Source organism: Globicephala melas, chromosome 5 (assembly GCF_963455315.2).
Source record: "Globicephala melas chromosome 5, mGloMel1.2, whole genome shotgun sequence".
NCBI classification, from domain to species: Eukaryota; Metazoa; Chordata; class Mammalia; order Artiodactyla; family Delphinidae; genus Globicephala; species Globicephala melas.
The window spans coordinates 3,701,327-3,723,337 of record NC_083318.1 but is presented as its reverse complement, the minus strand read 5'-3'; the positions used below and the strand labels follow the sequence as shown (position 1 = coordinate 3,723,337).

General features: G+C 57.3%; 1 protein-coding gene across 2 annotated transcripts in view; it reads left to right on the top strand.

Annotated features, from left to right (window-relative positions):
• Positions 1–22,011, top strand: part of SORCS2 (sortilin related VPS10 domain containing receptor 2) — a 484,396-nt gene that overhangs the window by 390,829 nt on the left and 71,556 nt on the right. For both annotated transcript variants that reach the window (XM_060298929.1, XM_060298930.1), the window contains exons 4-7: positions 1,237–1,401; positions 13,207–13,280; positions 17,396–17,460; positions 21,092–21,210. In XM_060298929.1, coding sequence (XP_060154912.1) covers positions 1,237–1,401; positions 13,207–13,280; positions 17,396–17,460; positions 21,092–21,210 — 423 coding nt within the window. The remainder of the gene's footprint in view (positions 1–1,236; positions 1,402–13,206; positions 13,281–17,395; positions 17,461–21,091; positions 21,211–22,011) is intronic.

Sequence of the window (22,011 nt, the reverse complement as noted above, 5' to 3'; positions counted from 1 at the left end):
TTTGTTCACACGAGACAGGAGTTTTGTGCAGTTCATTGATTGGTGCTCTCTGTGTTTAATTGTCTTCTAGAGCAATGTGGGAGGTTGAGGAAGGCCATCCTGGGGGGGCATCTCATTGCCCCACGCCCTCCCGGGGAAAGCCACCCATTTTGTGGACAAGGAAACTGAGGCACAGAGGGTGTTTGGTCACAGAGACATGGATTTGAACTGGGTTATCTGGAGACGGAGTGTGTGCCCCCAGCCCCCTACTCCACCAGCACACATGGTTCATTCACTCATCCCCTCATTCCCTCATTCATTCATCTGACTGCTGGAGTGCCCAGGCCCTGCAGGGGTGGGCTGGGGAGGGGGTCAGTAGTGACCTCCACAGACATGGCCCCTGGCCCAACAGGGCCTCAGTCCCTGGCGAGGAGGCCGCTTCCATGAAATGGGGTGAACGTGTGATGGGCAAGTCCTGGGTCCCCAGCAGCCTTGTGGCAGGAGCTCAGCCCAACCTGGGTTGAGGAAGGCCCACCCCAGGGTGGGGCTGTGGCCTATGCTGAGCATGGCCAGGGTGCAGGTGGAGGCTGGGAGGGAGGCCGGTCCAGGAAGGGCCTGGGGACCCTGATAGGGTGGTTGGTGTCTCCTTGGGGCTCCCAGGAACCATGAAGTTTCTACAAGGCCCATGTGTAGGAGACCCCCTGGCTTCCTGTGTGGGGAACGGACCTTCTGATGATGCTGGAGGTGGGAGTCGGGGCCACAGCGCTGGAGGGTGAACGACGCGGCTCGCGGCCCCTCCACCCCGCGTGCTGGTGCTCCTGGCACTGTCGCAGCCCACCCGGCCGGTCGACCTTCTCTGGCACCAGGGACACAGGAGCTCTCCCGTGTCCCTCCGAGGGGCCCTGTCATTCCACCAAGTGACCGCAGGGCGAGGCAGCCTCCCAGATGGCCCCTGCCTCCTGGGTGTACTTGACAGTAAGCCCTCCCCACTGTAGAGCTGTCGGCCGGGCAGGTCAGTGTGCTGGGGCGGCCGTACCAAAGTACCACAGGTGAGGCTGCGAACCACAGGAATCTGTCGTCTCGGTTCTGGAGGCCGGAAATCCGAAGCCAGGTGTCGGCAGGGCTGGTTCCCTCTCGGGGCTGCGGGGAACCCATTCCAGGCCCCCTCCCGGCTTCTGGCAGCTCCAGCAGCCCTTGGCTTGTGGGCGCATCGCCTGATCTCCACGGGGAGGCCTCACGCCCCACCATGTGTTTCAGATCATCCTCGTGAGCTCCGCTCTCAGCGACCGGGACCAGAGCCTCTTCCTTAGCACGGACGAGGGCGCCACCTTCCAGAAGCAGCTCATCCCCTTCTCCGTGGAAACGTTCATCTTCCACCCCCGGGTAGAGGACAAGGTGCTGGCCTACACCCGGGAGGGCAAGGTAAGCAGGCCTGGAGCCTTTCCGTCACGTGGGGCCCGGGACCCCCATCATCCCCTTCTCCCCTGGGCCGTGTGGTTGGACGCCACCAGCAGCTCGAGGCTTTGCAGGAGAACCGAGCGGGGGAGGTGAGCGGCGCACTTGGCACACATGGGCCCGAGAGCCGGTCGATAGATAGTGGGTGATCATGAGGACCCTTCCACTCTGCCCCCCTCTCTCTGCACTCCAGCCACAGGGCCTTCCTCTACTTCCAGAACATTCCACGCACCCTCCCACGCCAGGCCCTCCCCTCAGCCTGGAGGCCTCTTCCACCACCACCATGAGAGTGTATCGTCCTTCAGACCCCAGAGCAGCGTCCCCTCCTCTGAGGCGCAGAGCAGCAGGGCCCCAGGAACACAGGGCACCTTCACAGGGCGACAGAGGAGAGCGTAATGGGGGGCTCTCTCCAGGGCCAGCGTGGGTGGGCTAGGAGACACCCTGGGGCTGAGGGGGGAGCTTGCTGAGGGCCCGTGGAGGAGGGGCCCCCTGGCTGTAGGAAAGGGCTGTGTCGGTTTCCTGCGGCCACTGTAAGAAATGACCACAATACAATAGAAATGTATTCTCTCACAGTTTCGGAGACCAAAGGCCCAAAATCAGCTTCGTGGGGTGAACGCCAAGGTGTCTGTGGGCTCCCGCTCCCTCTGGAGGCTCTGGGGGGGATCCCTCCCTTGCCTCTCCCAGTCTCTGGAATTCTGTGGCGTGTGGAGGGGTCACTCGGATCTCCTAAGGCAGCGTCTTCAACCCTTCCAGCTGCATCTTCACGTTGCCGTGTGCGTGTGTGACCCAGGATAATCTTCCCAACTAAACATCTTCACTGAATCACACCCGCAGAGTCTTTATTTTCCTCCATCTGGTCCCACGCACAGGTTCCAGGGCTTATGACGTGGATGTTTTGGGGGGGCCTTTTTCAGCCAACCACCTTGCCCAGTAGGAGGCCAGGTCCCCAGAGCCATAAGGAACGGGCAAGGAGGAGGCTGGTCCAGGAGAGGGTCGCTCAGCCCCTAGGAACTGCGGCTGGGCAGTCGGAGAACAGGAGTCACGGTACCCAGCTCTCTCCCCTCCCGCCCTCCGGTCTTCTGCTGGTGCCTCCCGTGGTCTGAGTCCCACCAGAAGCCAGAGAGAAGGAGCCTGTGGATGCCGTCTACACAGGGCAAGCCCCCAGGGTTGGGAAAAGGTGGAGAAGGCAGAGCCGGGTCTGGACTAGATGGAAGCTGTCCAGATCGGGCGCTTCCTCGGAAGCCCCCAGGCCTGCTTGGGACCCACGGTGCCACACTCTCCCGGATTCCAGTGCCTCTCTTTCCCAGGACTGTAATTACGTATTTGTGCCACTAGTTGATTGTTGTCTGCGCCGAACACACACACTTGGGGTCAGCTGTTTGAGGGAAAGGGCTATGCCTGGTTTTTTTTCACCATTTTACCTCAAGTACCTGGCTGAAAATATTGGATGGATGGATGGAAGGATGGTGGATGGATGGTGGATGGATGGAAGGATGGTGGATGGATGGTGGATGGATGGAAGGATGGAAGGATGGTGGATGGATGGTGGATGGATGGAAGGATGGTGGATGGATGGAAGGATGGAAGGATGGTGGATGGATGGATGGATGGAAGGATGGTGGATGGATGGTGGATGGATGGATGGATGGTGGATGGATGGATGGATGGAAGGATGGTGGATGGATGGAAGGATGGTGGATGGATGGATGGATGGAAGGATGGTGGATGGATGGTGGATGGATGGATGGATGGAAGGATGGTGGATGGATGGTGGATGGATGGAAGGATGGTGGATGGATGGTGGATGGATGGAAGGATGGTGGATGGATGGTGGATGGATGGATGGATGGAAGGATGGTGGATGGATGGTGGATGGATGGAAGGATGGTGGATGGATGGTGGATGGATGGAAGGATGGTGGATGGATGGAAGGATGGTGGATGGATGGTGGATGGATGGAAGGATGGTGGATGGATGGAAGGATGGTGGATGGATGTGTGGATGGATGGAAGGATGGTGGATGGATGGTGGATGGATGGAAGGATGGTGGATGGATGGTGGATGGATGGATGGATGGAAGGATGGTGGATGGATGGTGGATGGATGGAAGGATGGTGGATGGATGGTGGATGGATGGAAGGATGGTGGATGGATGGAAGGATGGTGGATGGATGGTGGATGGATGGAAGGATGGTGGATGGATGGAAGGATGGTGGATGGATGTGTGGATGGATGGAAGGATGGTGGATGGATGGTGGATGGATGGAAGGATGGTGGATGGATGGAAGGATGGTAGATGGATGTGTGGATGGATGGTGGATGGATGGAAGGATGGTGGATGGATGGATGGATGGAAGGATGGTGGATGGATGGAAGGATGGTGGATGGATGTGTGGATGGATGGAAGGATGGTGGATGGATGGTGGATGGATGGAAGGATGGTGGATGGATGGAAGGATGGTAGATGGATGTGTGGATGGATGGTGGATGGATGGAAGGATGGTGGATGGATGGATGGATGGAAGGATGGTGGATGGATGGTGGATGGATGGTGGATGGTGGATGGATGGTAGATGGATGGAAGGATGGTGGATGGATGGTGGATGGATGGAAGGATGGTGGATGGATGGTGGATGGATGGAAGGATGGTGGATGGATGGTGGATGGATGGTGGATGGTGGATGGATGGTAGATGGATGGAAGGATGGTGGATGGATGGTGGATGGATGGAAGGATGGTGGATGGATGGTGGATGGATGGAAGGATGGTGGATGGATGTGTGGATGGATGGAAGGATGGTGGATGGATGGTGGATGGATGGAAGGATGGTGGATGGATGGAAGGATGGTAGATGGATGTGTGGATGGATGGTGGATGGATGGAAGGATGGTGGATGGATGGATGGATGGTGGATGGATGGATGGTGGATGGATGGAAGGATGGTGGATGGATGGAAGGATGGTGGATGGATGGATGGATGGTGGATGGATGGAAGGATGGTGGATGGATGGAAGGATGGTGGATGGACGTGTGGATGGATGGATGGAAGGATGGTGGATGGATGGATGCATGGGGGGATGGGTGGATGAATGGATGAATGAATGAATGAATGAATTTCTACCATCAGGGATCACCCAGGTCAGGGACCTCCGCATGGAGGCTCCTGGCTGGCCTGAGCCGTGGCTGTCTACAGGACCTGGCCTCCTCGCTGGTCCTCAGTTTCGTGTATCTGCTTTGACCTGGAATACATCACACCCATTCACACATCACTGGCCAAAGCAAGTCTTGTGCCAAGGTCTGGTCCTTGCAAACCGACTGAATTTCAGGATGTCCCTGAAATCTCCTGGCCTCACAGGCGGCCTCTGCTCTGGGTGCTTTCCTGTGGAGCAGCGTGTGTTCTGGGTATTAATCGTGCTACTTAGCCTTACATGTATTTAGACTAAAGCACAGTCACAGAGACTTATTTTCCCACAGAGACTGACTGCATTACAATTGCTCTTTAATTCATGGTGCCCTGAAACATTAATGGAGCTGAAATCTCAGTTATTTTCTTTGGGTCTTTTCTGTGACTATGAGGAAAGGAAAAAGAGGGAAGAAAGGTTTCACTGTGGTTGTAAAAGGAATGAGGAATTTGAGGACATTAATAACAGTGATAGCAGGGCTGTTTTTTTAGGCATTATGGTTTCAGCAGGATGGTTGGTCGGACAACACTGACTTTGACGCCAACAGACCTGGTGTGATAGGTAGGCGTCTGCTGCTATAATGCTGAGTAACACACAGCTCCAAACCTCAGTGGCTCACAACAGCAAGCATTCTTTCTTATTCTTGCATCTGCGAGTCAGCGGGGGTCCTGCCGGGCTCGCTTGGGACTGACTAGACAGGCGTGCCTCCTGGCAGGTTTCAGGTCTCTCGCTCTGGAACCAGCGGTTACTTGCAGACATGCCGTTCTCATGATGGAGGGCAGAGGCTCCGAGGGGCAGCCGAAACCCATGAGAACCTCCGTGTGTCCGCTTTGACCTGGAAAACATCACATCCTTTCCCGCTGGGCAAAGCAAGTCATATGCCAAACCCAGAGTCCACAGGCTGGACCTAAATGTCTCGCTCACAAGGACTTGTAGATTTTTACAAAAGCAAACGCTCTCTTCTATTCCCTCCCCTTCCTTTTCCTCCCAGATGCCTACCCCTTCCTCTAGCAAAGACTGTCCTTCCGCCCCTCAGACTGCCCTGTCTCCCTACTTCTAGTTCCCTCCTTTACTGTGTCATTAGAATTTGGGGTGCTCTGAGGCTACCTTATTTGGAGCCTGGACAGCTTCCTTGGGTGAGAGCTGAATGCAGTGGGTTTTTTCTTTCAAGGTTCAGCAAATTGCATCAGGCTCCTGGGATCAAAAGGATGTGAGAGCTGGGCAATCCCTCCCCACGCCAGCTCGCTGGGGACCCCTGGCACGAAACTGACCAGCCTGTTCCCCTCTGCTCAGACCTCAGACCTGCTCACAGGCAGAGCCCGGGGCACTTACCTCTAAAACATCAATAGACCCACTCATGTTTTATTCTGCTTCCCATCGAGAACTTCCTCTGCTTCCCAGCACTGTGAGAAATTGGCCTGAGCCTGAGACTGCCTTCCAGAAACTTAGTAGAGGAGACAAGACACCTTGGATGGCCAATCAGGGAAGCCTTCCTGGAGGAGGGGGGTTGAACAGGGGCTTAGAGAATGAGTCAGGATGTAAGTTTACTTTTTAATACAACTTCAGAACCACAAAGATGATCGCACAAGAAAAGAAAGAAAAATGAACCCCTGCAATCCTCCAGCCCAAATGAAGCCGCGTTTGCGTTTATATAGGCTGAAAAGGAGGAGGAGTGCTATCAAGGGGGTGGGGTGGGGCGGGCAAGAGCTCTCTTAAGAAGGGATGAGTCTTGGGCTTCCCTGGTGGCGCAGTGGTTAAGAATCCGCCTGCCAATGCAGGGGACACGGGTTCCAGCCCTGATCCGGGAAGATCCCACATGCCACGGAGCAACTAAGCCCGTGCGCCACAACTACTGAAGCCTGCACGCCTAGAGCCCGTGCTTGGCAGCAGGAGAAGCCACCGCGATGGGAAGCCCGCACAGCACAACCAAGAGTAGCCCCCGCTCGCCACAACTAGAGAAAACCTGTGCGCAGCAACGAAGACCCAAGGCAGCCAAAAGTACAATAAATGTTTAAGAATAGATAAATTAATTTAAAAATAACTTTTAAAAAAAGGGACGAGGAGAGGGTGCCGTCATCATGAGAACAGCTGTGTGCGCAGTGAGAACCTCACAGCTCAGAGTGTGTTCCTCTTTGCTCGGACTGTTGTGTTCGACAAGGCTCAGGGCAGGAAAGAGAACTCACTCTGGGTATTTTAAGCAGAAAAAGGATTTAGCGTGAGGCGTTGGGTGCTCTCTAAACTGTTGGGAGGGCTAGAGGTGCGGCTTCAGGCCAGACTCCCAAGGATCCTCCCAGAAGCCTGTCAAGCTGGGGGATTGGGAGCTCCACTGGGGTCACCAAGGTCAAGAACATGCAGCTGAGGCCGGAGTCCAGGCATCTGAAATCACCACTGCTGCAGCCCACACTGCCTGGGAACGTCCACAAAGACAGATTTGTCCAGCTGCTGCCTCCACCACATCTGCCCCTCCACCCCACAGAGCTGGAAGACGGATTCCGACCACAAGCCCATGAACTTGCTGGCCAGGAAAACAGAGTTACTGTATGAGCCAGCAATCCCACTCCTGGGCATATATCCAGAGAAAACTGTTATTCGAAAGATACATACACCCTCTATGTTCATAGCAGCACTATTCACAATAGCCAAGACATGGAAGCAACTTAAATGTCCATCGACAGATGAATGGATAAAGATGATGTGGTACATATATACAATAGGATGGAATATTACTCAGCCATAAAAAGAATAAAAGAATGCCATTTGGGCTTCCCTGGTGGCGCAGTGGTTGAGAATCTTCCTGCTAATGCAGGGGACATGGGTTCAAGCCCTGGTCTGGGTAGATCCCACGTGCCGTGGAGCAACTAGGCCCGTGAGCCACAACTACTGAGCCTGCGCGTCTGGAGCCTGTGCTCCGCAACAAGAGAGGCCGCGATAGTGAGAGGCCCGCGCACCGCGATGAAGAGTGGACCCCGCTTGCCACAACTAGAGAAAGCCCTCGCACAGAAACGAAGACCCAACACAGCCAAAAATATATAAATAAACAAATGTGGGTTTAAAAAAAAAAAGAATGCCCTTTGCAGCAACATGGATGGACCTGGAGATGATCATCCTGAGTGAAGTGAGTCGGACAGAGAGAGACATATACCCTGTGGCATCACTTATGTGTGGAATCTAAAAAAAATAGATACAAATAAACTTATTTACAAAACAGAAACAGAGCCACAGACATAGAAAACAAACCTATGGATATGTTAGGAGGCTGGGATTAACATATACACACTACTGTATATAAAATAGATAAACAACAAGGCCCTACTGTATGGCACAGGGAACTCTACTCGATATTTTGTAATAATATTTTGTAATCTATTCCTTTATAAGGGAAAAGAGTCTGAAAAAGAATATATATACACATATATACATATGCATATATATAAAACTGAATCACTGTGCTGTACACCTGAAACTAACACAACATTGTACGTCAACTGTACTTCAATATAATAAAATAAAATAAATGGCCCAAGGCAGCAGGGAACTGCCTCCATGGCCCCTTCCAAACCTCGCATGCGCGCATCTATCTGACCCAGAATTCTAGCTGCAAGGGAGTCTGAGCAATGTTGGATCTCAGCTTTTCAGCCTTTGCAGTATGCCCAGGTGCCCTACAGCAAGGGAAGGAAGGATGCTGAGTTCCAACCATCATACCCAACCTACCACTGAAAGCCGGGTGGAATTGCAATGCTTCTAATAATTGTGTGAGGCCTAATGGCACACATGTCTGTGAATGGAATGCACCTTCCCTCTGACTTCACCCTCCTCCTTTCCCTTTATTTCTCCCTTGTTCTCACTTCTGATCGTTTTACCTTTACATCAGATCAGAATATCTTCTGATCATTTTATTTTTCTTAGAGGAGTGGTCTAGAGGAAGTCGACCCTTCCCCAGGACATTGCTGTGCGGGTTTTAGCTGCAGTAACTAGGATGTCCCTGATGTGTTTATTTGCCGGTGTTTGTCCTTTATTCAGCAGAAATGTTCTATTTCTGCAGCAGTTGGTTGTGTGTTATGTAATCACCTCCCATGAGAGCAAATTGGAAAGGCTTCATGAAGTTCTGGGGCAGATGTCATAAATGCAAGTGCGTCGGTGGTGATGGCAACGATAACGCCATCCGTTAATCCGGAGGCTACATAATCCTGAGACTGATGGCCTCAGACTCCTTTTTATTCACTTATTGCCTGAGGATATGAGCTGTGCTCTCCCGATTTGCAGATGAGTAAAGTGAGACTGTCCTGAGAGGAAGGAGTCGGCCGGGGGGTGGGAGAGGGGAAGAGGGGTGTTCCAGGCAGAGGGAACCACATGTGCGAAGGCCTAGAGGCAAGAGAGAGAAAAAAGGTGGGTCAGCAAACAGCAGGTGCTCAGCAAACAGCAAGTCGGCCTCCAGGTGCTGGGCCTCAGTCTGTGCAAACGTGAGAAAACAGCAAGAGTTGAGTACAGCAGGAGCCTGGGGCTTGAGGGATTTGGGGAGGGGACACTGGCTCTAAGTAGCCAGGGTTTGGGGAGCCCTGGAGGGGTAGCTGGGGGCAGCGGCTGGCACCGGGTGGAAGACAGACTGAGATGCAGACTCTCAGCCTCTTTGAGTAAGAAAATCTCGCAGCCTGAGTGTTTTCTCCCTGCAGATGAGAGCAGAGGAGAGGAGCTTAACAAAGAAAACTCCCAAGTTTAAGAAAAAGGGACACAACTGTTATGCAATTGTCACCAGGTCACAAAGTGTCAGTCAGACAACTATTCAGAGTGACTCTCTTTCTAGAGGCTCTCGGTGATTTTTATGGGTGGGGACAGCCATCCTGAAGTGGGACGTCTTCTCACAAGACCCCGAGGTTAGGAGATGACCTGTTCAAGGAGGAATCACTCACGCAGGGGCCGGTCTGCAATCCCGCAGCCGCGGGGACGAGGGAGAGAATGTTTTCCTGAAATTTCTCTCCTAGGCAGCTGGGGAATCTGTAGTTTTCTGGGCTGCTGTTGGCAAGGGGGAAAGGCGATTCGGACACCCCAGAGCGACAATGTGGGCAGGAGCGGGACTGAACAGCATTGCGGGGCCAAGAGGGAGTGTTACACTCACATCTGCAGTCTCCGTCTCGCCCCGGGCAGCTCTGTCTAGGAGGACGGTGGGCACGACGCTCAGTCCGGGGGCGTCAGAGCCCCAGTTCAGCGCATGCCTTGCCTGCCTGAAGTCCTGACACGTGGGACCCACTTGAACCCTCCTGAAGGAGGATGTCACCCATGTTACAGCTGAGAAAAGCCGAGGTTCACCTGGGTGACTCCAGGAAGGGAGGGCAGGGATCTGAGCCCAGGTGTGCCGGCCCCAAGCTTGGGAGACAGGGGCCTGGGTTTCCGTGTTGCCGTTGGGGACTGCCCAGCCATTCTGGAGAGGGAGGAGGAGGCCAGGCCTCCTCCAGCAGGAGAAGGACCACTCCCCATCCCATTAGCCTCCCAAATAGAGCAGACAGAGGGCCACCACGTGAGCAGAGCTGCCACCACCTGCTTAACTCTTCCCTGACTCCCCACGCCTGAGAGGTGAAGTCACAGCTCTGCCCCATCCTCAGCACCTGGCTGTGCGCCTCACTTTTGCACAGACTGAGGCCCAGCACCTGGAGGCCGACTTGCTGTTTGCTGAGCACCTGCTGTTTGCTGAGCACCTCCCACCCCCTACCTCCTGCTCCCAGGCCTGTGCTCGGGAACTCCCTCCCCCTGGAAGGGCCTCTGCCCTCCTCTGCCTGCAGACATCCCCACGACCCCGATGAGGCACTGACACCAGGCAACAGGCGGTGTCCAGGGAGGAACAAGGAGCCTGCAGATGGCTCATGGAGGGACCCTAACCCGGGGAGTTGGTCACAAAGGCATCGGAAGGGCAACAGGCACAGAACAGGATGACGGTTTACCCCCAGAACAGAGGCTGCAGACATCCCCGCCACCCCCGGGCTGGAGCGGAGGGGAGGGGTATGTGGGGGCCAGGATCCCACATGCGCGCGCGTGTGTGTGTACGTGTGTGTATGCACGCTCCAGCCCCATGGGGCCAGGACCCAACGGGCGCCGGCTCCCTGCCTACCACCCGGCTCCAGTGAGGACTGGGGGGTTCAGGGGGCAAGTGAAAGTACGTGTTTGCTCGTGTGTGTGCGTGTGTGTCTGTGGGTGCGTGCACGCGTAGTTGTGTCTCTGTGTTTGTGTGCATGTGTGTAAGCACGTGCATGTCTGTGTCTGGGTGGCACGTGCGCTTGTGCGTCTCCCTGTGTATATATGCTTGAGTGTGTGAGCTTGTGTGTATACGTGTATCTGTGCACATGTGGGCTTCTGTGTGTCTGTCTCCGTGTGTGCATGTCTGTGAGTACACGTATGCATTGTAGGGGTGCTCGCACACGTGTTTCTGTGTGAGCTGTCCCAGGGCCCTGGACACCATCCTCCCTCCTGCTCCCCCAGCGTCTGGCAAGTGTCTGTGCTCAGGGACAATCCTTTGCCTTCGGGTCTGCTGTTTCTCCTCCTGGACCACGAGCTTTGCAGACGCAGGGCCGGGTGTGGCTCAGCCCCGGAGCTCTGGGCCGGGGAGCCTGTGCTGTACTTGGCTTCTCTTGGCCTCCAGGGCGTGGAGACGCATCTGGGGAAGCACCAGGGCTGTGATGGGGAAGCTCACACCTATCACGGCCACCTCTTGCACGTCACACTGGCTCCCAGGGCCTTGGTTTGAAAAATGCAGCTATTGAGGGGCTTCCCTGGAGGCGCAGTGGTTAAGAATCGACCTGCCAATGCAGGAGACACAGGATCGAGCCCTGGTCCGGGAAGATCCCACATGCCGCGGAGCAACTAAGCCCGTGCGCCACAACTACTGAGCCCGCGTGCCACAACTACTGAGCCCACGTGCCTGGAGCCCGTGCTCCACCAAGAGAAGCCACCGCAGTGAGAAGCCCACGCACCTCAACAAAGAGTAGCCCCTGCTCGCGGCATAGAGAAAACCCGCGTGCAGCAACGAAGACCCAACGCAGCCAAAAATAAATAAAATAAAATTTATAAATTTATTAAAAAAAAAGAAAAGAAATGAAGCTATTGAGTCCCAGTGGAGGTTTGTGCAGGGTGGAGCGGGTGCTCCAGTGTCGGTACTCCTCCCCCTGCCCTGTCCTGTGGTCCCCAGAGAGCTGTCCCCTCCCTCCCCTTCAGGTCTTGCCCTGTGGCCCCTGCAGGCATTTCCCAAGCCCAGTCTGCTCGTTCAAGGCTCTGTCCCCACCCGAGGTCCCCAGGTCAGAGCCCTAGACGCGGCCTCCCCCTTCCCTCCTCCCAGGACCTGTTCAGCTCTCTAAACAGGTCCCTTCCGGAGCCCTTTCCTCCTCTCCATGAGCCTGCAGCCCAGGGCCGGACCGAGGCCTGGCCTCCCTGGGGCCTCCCTGCCTCTGCCCCACGGCAGCTGGCCTCAGCCCTCCTGAGAGCCTCATCGTGTCCAGCGGCCTGGTGGTCTCAGACAGGGCTGGCTGTGTACTTTACAGGGTCCAGTGCAAAATGAGAAACGTTTAACAACTGGGACAAACCCTTTCTTCCATGGTCTTTTTCCAGCTGTCACGGTGTCTTTATGAACTACTAATATCATACTCCCTGTGCACAGGGACACAGGCAGGGTGGACGCAGACCTCCCAGGCTCCCAGGGCCTCAGGACTCAGCGCAAGGCCACCCAAGCTTGACCCTCCCCAGGCCCAGGCGCCCCCCCACCCCGGGTGGAAGGCGGCAGCGGCCCTGGAGGCGCTGGCAGAGCCACGGGAACCCGGGCTCCGAGCCCCACACCAGCTCATTGCTCCATCCGGCTCTGCTCACAGATCTCGAGTTCAGAGATAAAATTATTAGGTCTTTCGGGCTTCCCTGGTGGCGCGGTGGTTGAGAGTCCGCCTGCCGATGCAGGGGACACGGGTTCGTGCCCCGGTCCGGGAAGATCCCACATGCCGCGGAGCGGCTGGGCCCGTGAGCCATGGCCGCTGAGGCTGCGCGTCCGGAGCCTGTGCTCCACAACGGGAGAGGCCACAACAGTGAGAGGCCCGCGTACCGCAAAAAAAAAAAAAAAAAATTAGGTCCTTCAAGTTAGCGACCGCAGAGCATTAAACCCCAAGCACAGGCCCTGGGCTACCGTAGTGGTCAAGGCCCCAACCAGGCTTCAGACGTCTCTGCTGTGTCCTGAACTGACCATCTCACCTTTCCTGCTCCCTCCTCCAGAGCGCCCTCCCTCCGCCCCACATGCATAAAGGACATTCAGGTCCCTCCTGGGTGCCTGCACTCAGACACACCTCCTCCAGGGACCTCTGCCCCTGTCTCTGGGCTCCTACCAGCCAGCCTGGGGTCGAGACTGGCCCTTTATGGAGCCCCCGTGCCTGACCTTCCGCCTCTCGGAGGCTGGTCTGTACCCACCTGGAGCACAGGGCCTGCCCCCAACAGGTCCTCGCCAGGTGGGACAGGACCGGCCAGCCTCCCCCGGGGCAGTCATCACCCAGGGGTGATGCAGCTCTCAGGAGAGGCTCACTCCTCATGTCACGACCGAACTTTTCTCTCTCCTCCTTCTGCCTTAAAGCTCTACGTATCGTCTGACCTGGGGAAGAAGTGGACTCTTCTGCAGGAGCGAGTGACCAAAGACCATGTGTTCTGGTGAGCATGCCCCCGCCAGGACCCAGGGAGCCCCGGCGAGGCCAAGTCAGCCCCCTCGGCCCCCAGCTCAGGTCCCCCACCTTCTCTTCTCCTCCCCAGCCCTGCCCTCCTCATCCCAGGGGGGCCTCCGGGGCATCCTCTCTCCTCTGCTGGGGCAGCGTAGGAAAGGGTTGAGAGCTGGGGCTTGGTGTCGCTCAGGCCACGCGCGCACCCACGAACCAGCTGTGCAGTTTCGCACACGTGAATCTCCCTCTCTGGGCCTCCAATTCCCCCATAGTAGGGAGAGGCACTAATGCACATAGAGCTGGCCCAGTGCCCGACACACAGCAGGCCTACCGTCCCCCTCACCACGGAACCCCCTCCCCCCTGCCCCTGCCTCTCCTGTCCTGGTCCCGACTCAGCCCCCCGCTGACGGCCCGGCGGTGCAGCCTTCCCTGCCCCATGCCTTGCTCGGCCTCTGCCGGTCTTGGACCCTCACTCCTGCCCCAGCCGGCGCCCGGGCCCCCTCCGTGTTGGTGTCATCTCTTGGGAGCCACTCAACCATCGATTTGCGTGGAGGTCTAGTTTCACTGCCTCAGCGAGAGGCTCCGGTGCTCAGGAAACGCCTGGATAAGCGAGTGAGGCCCGCGAGGATGAGACATGGACGAGGTCCAGGGCTTCTGCAGAGGGAGCAGAAGCCAAAGGCGGGGCTCAGAGCCCGCGCTGGCGCCCCTGACCCGGCTGCCACCCACCCCCCGCCTAAACTACCTCTGGAGATGCATGCAGTGACACACGTGCTCTTTCCACCAAATTGCGTTTTCCTGAGTGTGAAAATGACACACACTCACGTCCTTTCCTTTCTTATCTCATTTGGGCTGCACACGTAGGGCCAGGCCTCCCAGCCAGGCGCAGCCCTGCGTCCCCAGGACAAACACCGTGGGAAGAGCTTCCCGTCCCGTCCTGTTCCGTCTGCGTCTTCATGCTAATCAGGGCCAGGAACTAGTTTGCAGACTCAGGGCCACAGGCTGAAGGGAAGCTTCGGTCTCGCCTCTGGAACAACAGCCTGGGGGTGTGCCTTCCGCCGCGGGGTGGGGGGCGGTGAGGGCTCCCTCCACGCGGCCGCCCTCGAGAGGTCCCGGGTCCTTCCTCGGAAACTGGAGCGCGGCATCAATCCCAGGCCCTGTCATTCTTGTCAACTGTTAGCCCGCAGGGGCTCAAGGAGGTGGGGAGGGGGGCCGGGAGGTGGGGTTTCTGAGCAGGGCGGCCTGGAAGGTTGGCAGATCAGAATTCGGGGGACTGGCGGGGAGCGGTTCTGCCAGTGTGTCCAGTCCCAGGGAGACCCCTGGGGCCACAGAGAGAAACAGCCCGCAGACACTGAAACCTGAGTTGGTGCTCATTCAGACACGTTGTCATCACGGGCAAATCAAATTATGTCTTCCCTCAGGTTTCTCAAATTGCTACAAGTCGTCATGCGAGAGGGATAATCACGCCAGACACTTGTCTGCTCGGGACCCGGGAGTCTCCCTGGGAACGTGGTGACAGCACAGGGACGGCGCCTCTTGTAAACAGTGAATAATGCTGTTTTGACAGCACTTCCAAGGCGCGCTCTGTTCTTGAACTGACAGCAGGAATCGCCAAAGCCCCGTGTTGTGTCTGACACTCAGACCCTTAATGTCTTGAGAAGCTTAAACAAATGAGCTCCTTAGACTGGCCTCGTGGGGCCGTGGCCGGAGGTTGGGAGACCTACTACGTTCTGGGCCCACGAATGCCCTGACGCGTCGCCTCCCTGCTAGTCTCTCAACGGCACTGGGACAAAATTATAAGGACCGCCCCGCAGCATCACGTTGTGAACACTGACTGCACCAGGCACCAGACCTCGGGTCCCAGTGCATCCTCTTATGAGATCCACACAGCGGCACCCAACTGTCCTCCCCTTAGGTTACAGAGGGGGAAACGGTGGCCCAGAGGGGCCAGGGCACTTGTCCTAGGTCACGGGCCATGGCTGCCTCTGTCCGTAGCCAGTGACCTTGCCCTTGGCCCCTCTGCCGGGCAGTCTGGCCGCCTGCACTTCCCCAGGCGTTTCCAATTCTTCCTCCGGCCTCGAACCCAACCTCACCCGTAAAGCCTCAGCCTTCCACTTCCATGAGCTCCAGTGCCTGCCCAGGTGTGAGGCGAGTGGCGGTACTTCTGTCCTGAAGGGAGGTGAGGGGGAGACAGAGTTCACCCCACAACAGCCCTGGTGGCGGTGTCTTAGAGGGTTGACCAGAACTGTTTGCATCAGAGCTTCCGTTAGCATCTAAAGGAGTAGCAACCCACTCCCCGTGCTTTGTCGAGCCTGCGTGGCCACAGGTCTTCTCATGTGACTGCTGTTCCTAAACAATAGACCAAGGGCCTTCCCCAGATACTATCTCCGGGGACCTTGACAAACAAGAAGGCCCAGGGCTCAATGCTTGTCCTTTCCCCCGGGGAGCCAGGCTTCGTCTGAGGGTGTAAATACAGTTTCACATGGTCTTCAAAACCAAGGGTTTCTGGGGCAGGGACCTCAGGCCCACTGTGTTCCCTGCCTGGCGCAGGGCCTGGTGTGGGCGTGCTGGGAAGTGGCAGGGGAGAGGCTCCGATGGGGAGTGAGAGACAGAGGGAAAGAGAGAGTGAGTGAGTGGATGAGTGACAGGCTGAGTGTCATGACCCCATTTACAGATGATGGCTGGTCAAACTAAAATTCCATCTGCCCAGCTGAGGACCAGTCAGTGCTCCTGGTAAAGGGAACAATGTCTCTCTTTATTCAGGAAAGAGAGGAACATGTCAGGCAGGAGACCTCCTTCCAAGGAGCTTACAAATGGTTTATTCACAAAACCTAAATCAACACTTCACCTTGCGATGAAGAGACTCTATGGAAAGCCAGAGTGATTGACGCTGACACCCATATTTGAAACATCACAGACTGCACATCCCGCCACGGGGGGCATCGTGGGTTTCCCCTGTCCACCTGGGACCACCTGGCCCCTGGAGGAGGTGAAGCAAACAGGCGCCCTGGTGCCAAGCCCGTTAGGAATCGGGTTGAGAGCTGAGAGAGGCCAGCTCCGGGGGCTGTCAATGGTGGGGACTGAGCAGTCAGTGGCAGGGACATCTCATTGGCCTGTCCTGGGTGCTGAGTGGCCGTGGGAAGTGACCTCTGCATCAGACTCTCCGTTTGTCTTTGGCAAAGTCAATGTGCTGCCTCAGGTTACTGTCCATGACAGGGTCAGCTTGGCGGATGGAGTTTAATAGTCAGACCGGCTGGAATGTACGTTATAACAAGTGTAATCAGCTCCCCACACCCATGACGCCCCGGGTTTTCTTGCTCTGGAGATGGCTGAGGTAGCTAGAAGGTTCTAGAGGGAGCTGACATACAGAACATGGCAGGAGATGACAGTCCAGTTGATACCTGGAACCGGAAAATCTGGGAAACCCTGGACCACATCACATCATCCGCTGAGACCCTGCGCTTCACCTCCTGGGTGCCAGGCCCTGTGCTGGGCTGGCGGGGGTCAGCGCCGTCCCCAGCTCCCCTGGAGGATGCAGCCCAGTCCCTGCCCCCCCAGGGTGTGTCTTCGTCCCGTTCTTCTCGGGCCTTGTTGAATGCTCCGTCATGGGCAGCCACGGTCCCCCTGTGCTCCATGCACTCCCCGAACCCCTGGAGCATTTTGGTCAAGGGAGGGGCCCGCGGCTGAGAGCAGAGCCTTCCCAAGGATGTACTGTGAAGGGGGCACGAAGGGGAGCAGGAACAAGGGAGAAGGACCCTGGTGTGAATCCGGGTCTGCGCCCTCGGGGGACTTGTTCTGTTCACTAACACACATGCACACGCGCACACACATACACACACCTACGCGCATACACACACCTACGCGCACGGATGTGAAAGTCTTCTCTAAACTACTCTAAATGGAAGAATGCCCAGCAAACCCTGGGCCCTGCAAGGCAGAGGCCGGGGCTCCATCGGCCTCCCAGGAGCAGGTGGGCTCTCGGGGAGGACTGTGTCCTCTGAGCCCCAGATCCTGGAGGCCACGTGGCTGCCTGGGGCTCGGGAACCACACAGGCCCCGCGAGAAGGGCTTGGGGGCTCCGTTCCAGACGCCAGCCTCAGCCGTTCTTTTCCAGGGCTGTCTCTGGAGTGGACGCTGACCCAGACCTGGTCCACGTGGAGGCCCAGGAGCTCGGAGGAGGTAAGCCGGGAGGGTACAGGAGCCAGGCGCCCCCACGTCTGCTCGCCCCGTGGCCGGCTCGGCTGCCCTCGTCCTTCGTGGCTGGCCCTGCACGGCTGACCTTGCTGTGTTACGATGTGGCATAATTTTAAATGTGCTTGTTTTCCAAGCGGGGATAAACTGAAGTCAAGGAGCTCCACTCCACTGGCAAAGTCTATTGAGAGGACAACTTGCTCTGGCCCCTGAGCATTGAGTGTTTCCCCATCTCTCAGCGCCCACCCTGCCCCCCACCAAGCTTGCTGAGTGCTGAGGTGGGGCAGGGCCTCCAATGGCTCCCCCCGCTCCAGTGGGGCAAGGAGCTTCGTGGCCGATGAGCCCAGGGGCCGTGCATGCTGTGAGAAAGGTCCTCTGTGCTCCTGGAGGAGTGGCACTGACGTCAGAACCATGGAATGTTCTAGAACATCAGAGCAGAGAGGACCTGTAGATTGTGCCTTCATTCAACAAACACTGACTGAGTCCCCTGTGGACCAGGCCCAGGGCTGACCCTGCTGGGGATGCAGCAGGGTCCCCAGCAGGGTCAAGAACAAGACGCAGCCCTGCCCCTTGCCTGGTGGGACGTCCTGGTTTCTCTCGGAGTGGAGACCCGGGCAGGGTCACACTTAACCGACAGTGGGAGCTGACAAGTGCAAACAGCTGCCCCCTGGCTGGGCCATACCATGTGGAGCGTAGGTTCAGTGGTGCCGGGCACCGGGGTCCTGGCTGGCGACAGAGGCGCTGGCGTCAGCTCCCTGCCCGCCACGTGCCAGCCACATGAGCCTGGCAGTGACCCTGCACCTCGGCCTCCTTGTCTGTGAAATGGGCCCCATACGTGGTGCTCAGCCTGGGGACGTCGTGTGTCAACGCGTGGTGGGTCCCTTTACCACGTCCAAAGCCCTCGACCCTTCCCCGGACCAGCCCCTGGGCCAGCCCCCGTCCTGCGGGGACGTCACTGTCACTTCAGCGTCACTGACCAGGAGCAGAAAGCTCACGGAGGCTCCAGGCTTTGCCCCAAATCACAGGGTCACGGGCCGGTACGGACCACAGCCCCACCATCCTCCACACACAAATCCCAAAGCGTCCAGGCCACACTCACGGCGACCTGATCCCCAGCAGGGCTCAACTCAGCAGAGGCGGGTGATGTCTCGTGATCCCACCTCCAGCGAGGAGGAACGCCAGGCCTCCATCCTCAACAAGGGGCGTCGTTTTCACCCAGCGATGATTCCGCGCAGCCCACCTTCCCCAGGGGAGGAGGGACCCTGAGCCTAGCAGCTGTGACGTGCACGTGAAGGGCCCCCAGGACGGAGCAGCGTCCCTCCCCCGTCTCCCCTACCTCCAGCCACCCCAGCCCGGGAGCCCTGTTAGAACCCAGTCCAGCCAAGCTAGGTGGTACAGCATCCGGGCCTTTAGGACCCACCCCACTCACTGGCCCCACCTGCCCTCCGGCCAGCCTGAGCTACGGGCCATTCCCCAAGGTCACCTTACACCTGTCCTCGCCCCTGCGGGAAGGCTGCTCCCCATCTGGCCACCTTGAACGTCTTTCTTGGGCTTCCCACCACCTCCTCTGGGCTCCACAGCTCCCGGACTGCCCTGTCACAGCTCCGCACACTCCCCCGGGCCTGGAGCTCCTTGGGGACAGGGCGGGGCCTGATCGATTCACCTCTGTGTCCCCAGTAGAGCCACCAAATGAATAAGCACGTGGCCAGGTGCCAGTCGCCCTGAGCAGATGCTGGGCCCCTGCGCTAACGTGGCAGGACCCTGCCGCCACAATCCGTGCCGTGGACACGAGGACGCTCACTGCCTGTCACACCACGTTGTCACTGTCGGTCCGTCTGCCTCTCCCCAGAGCTGCAGCTGGTGCCGGTTCATGAGAGCCAAGCGTCCCCCTCCCTTCTCAGGCCCGTGGTCAGAAACTTCATCTCGGCAGCTTGAGAATGCCCCCCCCACCGGGGTGGGGCGGTGGTTTACACCAGAGAAATTGGCAAGCTCTGGGAATCGGCATTTCTCCCACTGCACAAACCTTCAGCCCCGTGAAAGGGGGTCTTTGTTTGTCTCGCTGGCAGTAGAGCTGGAACAGGGAGGGATGAGTGAACAAATGAATGAATGCATGCATGCATGCATGAATGAGTGGGCAAGTGAGTAAATGAATGAATGAACGGGTGAGTGAGCAGATGGTCCACTTTGAGTCTGGCCTGGGCTCAACTCCACGGCGTGCCCAGCCAGGCCAGCCCACGACAGGAAATTCAGTGTTGACCACAGGGACTGACCAGGCCATTCAGAGGGGAGATGGAAGTGGTGCAGGAGGGGCCGTGGCACAGCGGTGGCTGACTGCGGTCCCCTAGACGCTCACCTGCTCTTTTGACCTGGGCATTAATACCCACGTTACTGTGGAGGAGCTGAGACCCAGGGGACCCTGCTGGTGAGTTAGGGCAGGTCCTCTGGCCCCCAGCCCCACCCCCGGCACTCTCCATGCTGCCTGGCCACCCAAGGCTGTGGGCAGGACGTGCCCCGAAAGCGCTGACGTCTCTGAGCACCCTGGCTGGGCTCCATTTGGTCGCCGTGGTTAAATGCCACTCCTGCCCAAAAGCGGTAGAGACGAGCTCCCCCAGGGCACAGGCTCCAGGCCTCTGCGCAAGTCCACTGGGGCCCCCAACCCGGGAAACAGGGCTTGACGTAAGAGCAGCGGCTGCCTGGCAAAACAGGGGTTCAACTTGCTTGATCGTAGATCTTTCTAAAGGGATGAAAGTGCTTGTCTAAAGTTAGGGGGGAAAGAACCCCTGAGTCCTACCCACACCCACCCGTTTAAGTTGGAGAGACTCCAGGAGGGTGGGAGGGGTCCCGAGTCGTGATGGGTGCCACGGCCCTGCACTGTTCCTTCCCTGGGTGACCACATGCACCCAGCTTGCCCAGGGAAGGCTGGTGGATGGGAGATGTGTGTGTGGGGGGGTCTCCTGCCCACCATCTCTCCAGACTGCTCCGAGGTCCCTCTCCCAGACAGAGGATACAGGTGGCCACGGATATACAGGTGCCGTGCCTACCCCTAAGCCAGGGGCAGAGGGCGCGTGGGACAGAATGTTGACCAAGTCCTGCGCTCACACGGCAGTGCTCCCCTGCACGGCTTTAGCCTGGGGTCAGCAAACGCTTCCCGTCAAGGCCAGCTAGTAAACGGTTTAGCCTGGCTGGCTGTGTGGTCTCTGCTGCCAGTGACTGCCGTTGTATGGTGAAGGCGCCGTGGGTGACGCGTAGACCAGCAGACACTGCTGTGCTCCAGTGAAACTTCCTCCAGGAAGAGCTGGAGGCAGTCCGGGTGGCCCTGAGGTAGACGAGTCTCCTAACCTGGAAGATGGGACCATCGTTGCATGGTCCTGAGTATTAGAACTCCTCGCAGTAGAGCGCCTGGCACAGAGCTGCCCCCGCTCAGCAGCAGGTGCAATCACAGGGCACACCGTTGAACATTCAGACCCACAAACAAAACCGGCGGCAGTGGTATCGGAACGCGGACCGAGCCAAAAAGGTTCAGCACTTAATCACGTCTTAGGCTGTGTCTGACTCCTTCAGCTGGAGTCTGAGTCTTTGAGATTTCATGCAGCGCGTGGCTGGCTCTTATCTCCTGCAGGTTTTCGGTACGTCACCTGCCAGGTCCACAATTGCTCCGAGAAGACGCTGACAGTGCCGTTCGCGGGCCCCATTGACCACAGTTCTCTGACCGTGCAGGACAATTACATCTTCGTTAAGGTGAGCTTCCTGCTGGGGCTCTTGGAAATCGGCAATAGGTGATGTGGAGTATAAGCCACTTGGGGGAAAATGGAATCACTCAAACAGGAAGCAATAAAATGGCTATGTTACTTTCAAGGGCTACTTAATTCAGTTTCCGCTGCCCCTGTGATGGTGGTGGAAGGCACCCCCCAAACCCCATAAGGCCAAAACACAGGGATGCCACCTGCTCCTCCCTTCTGCCCACCAGGAACTTCCCACAGCCCAGGGTTCCCAAGCCCAAACCCGTTTTGTTCCATCTGGTTCCGGCGACTTTGAAATGATATTCAAGATGTTGTCTCTGCTCATTTCTCTTGGCCACCAGGCATCAGCTATCCACAGCCCAGGGACCAAGCCCTGCTGCCTGTACACACAGGTACTCAGATCACAGTTGGGACCACCATGTGGTCTGACGGTTCAGACACTCCGGGAAGCAGCTGGTCATACCACTTCTTGATTACTTCCACCAACGAGGAGCTCACTCCTTCCAAAACAGCCTACCCCTCTCCTGGATAGCTCAAATCTTTGGAAATGTCATTCCAGTACTGAGACGAAGTGTTTCCTCTACTCTCATCCAGTGACCCCTGCTCTGCCCTCTAGGACCCCATGAGACAAATCCAAAGGCTCCTATGAAGATGGCCCCTTAGGGGCAGCCGCTGGTGTTCTCTCCCCTGAAGGCTCCCCCATCTCAGGGACCTTTCATCACCCCAGGTGCCCTTCTCCACACGCAGAGTGTACCAGGACCTCCTGAGGATTTGGGGGCTGGAACTGGCAGGGTGTGTC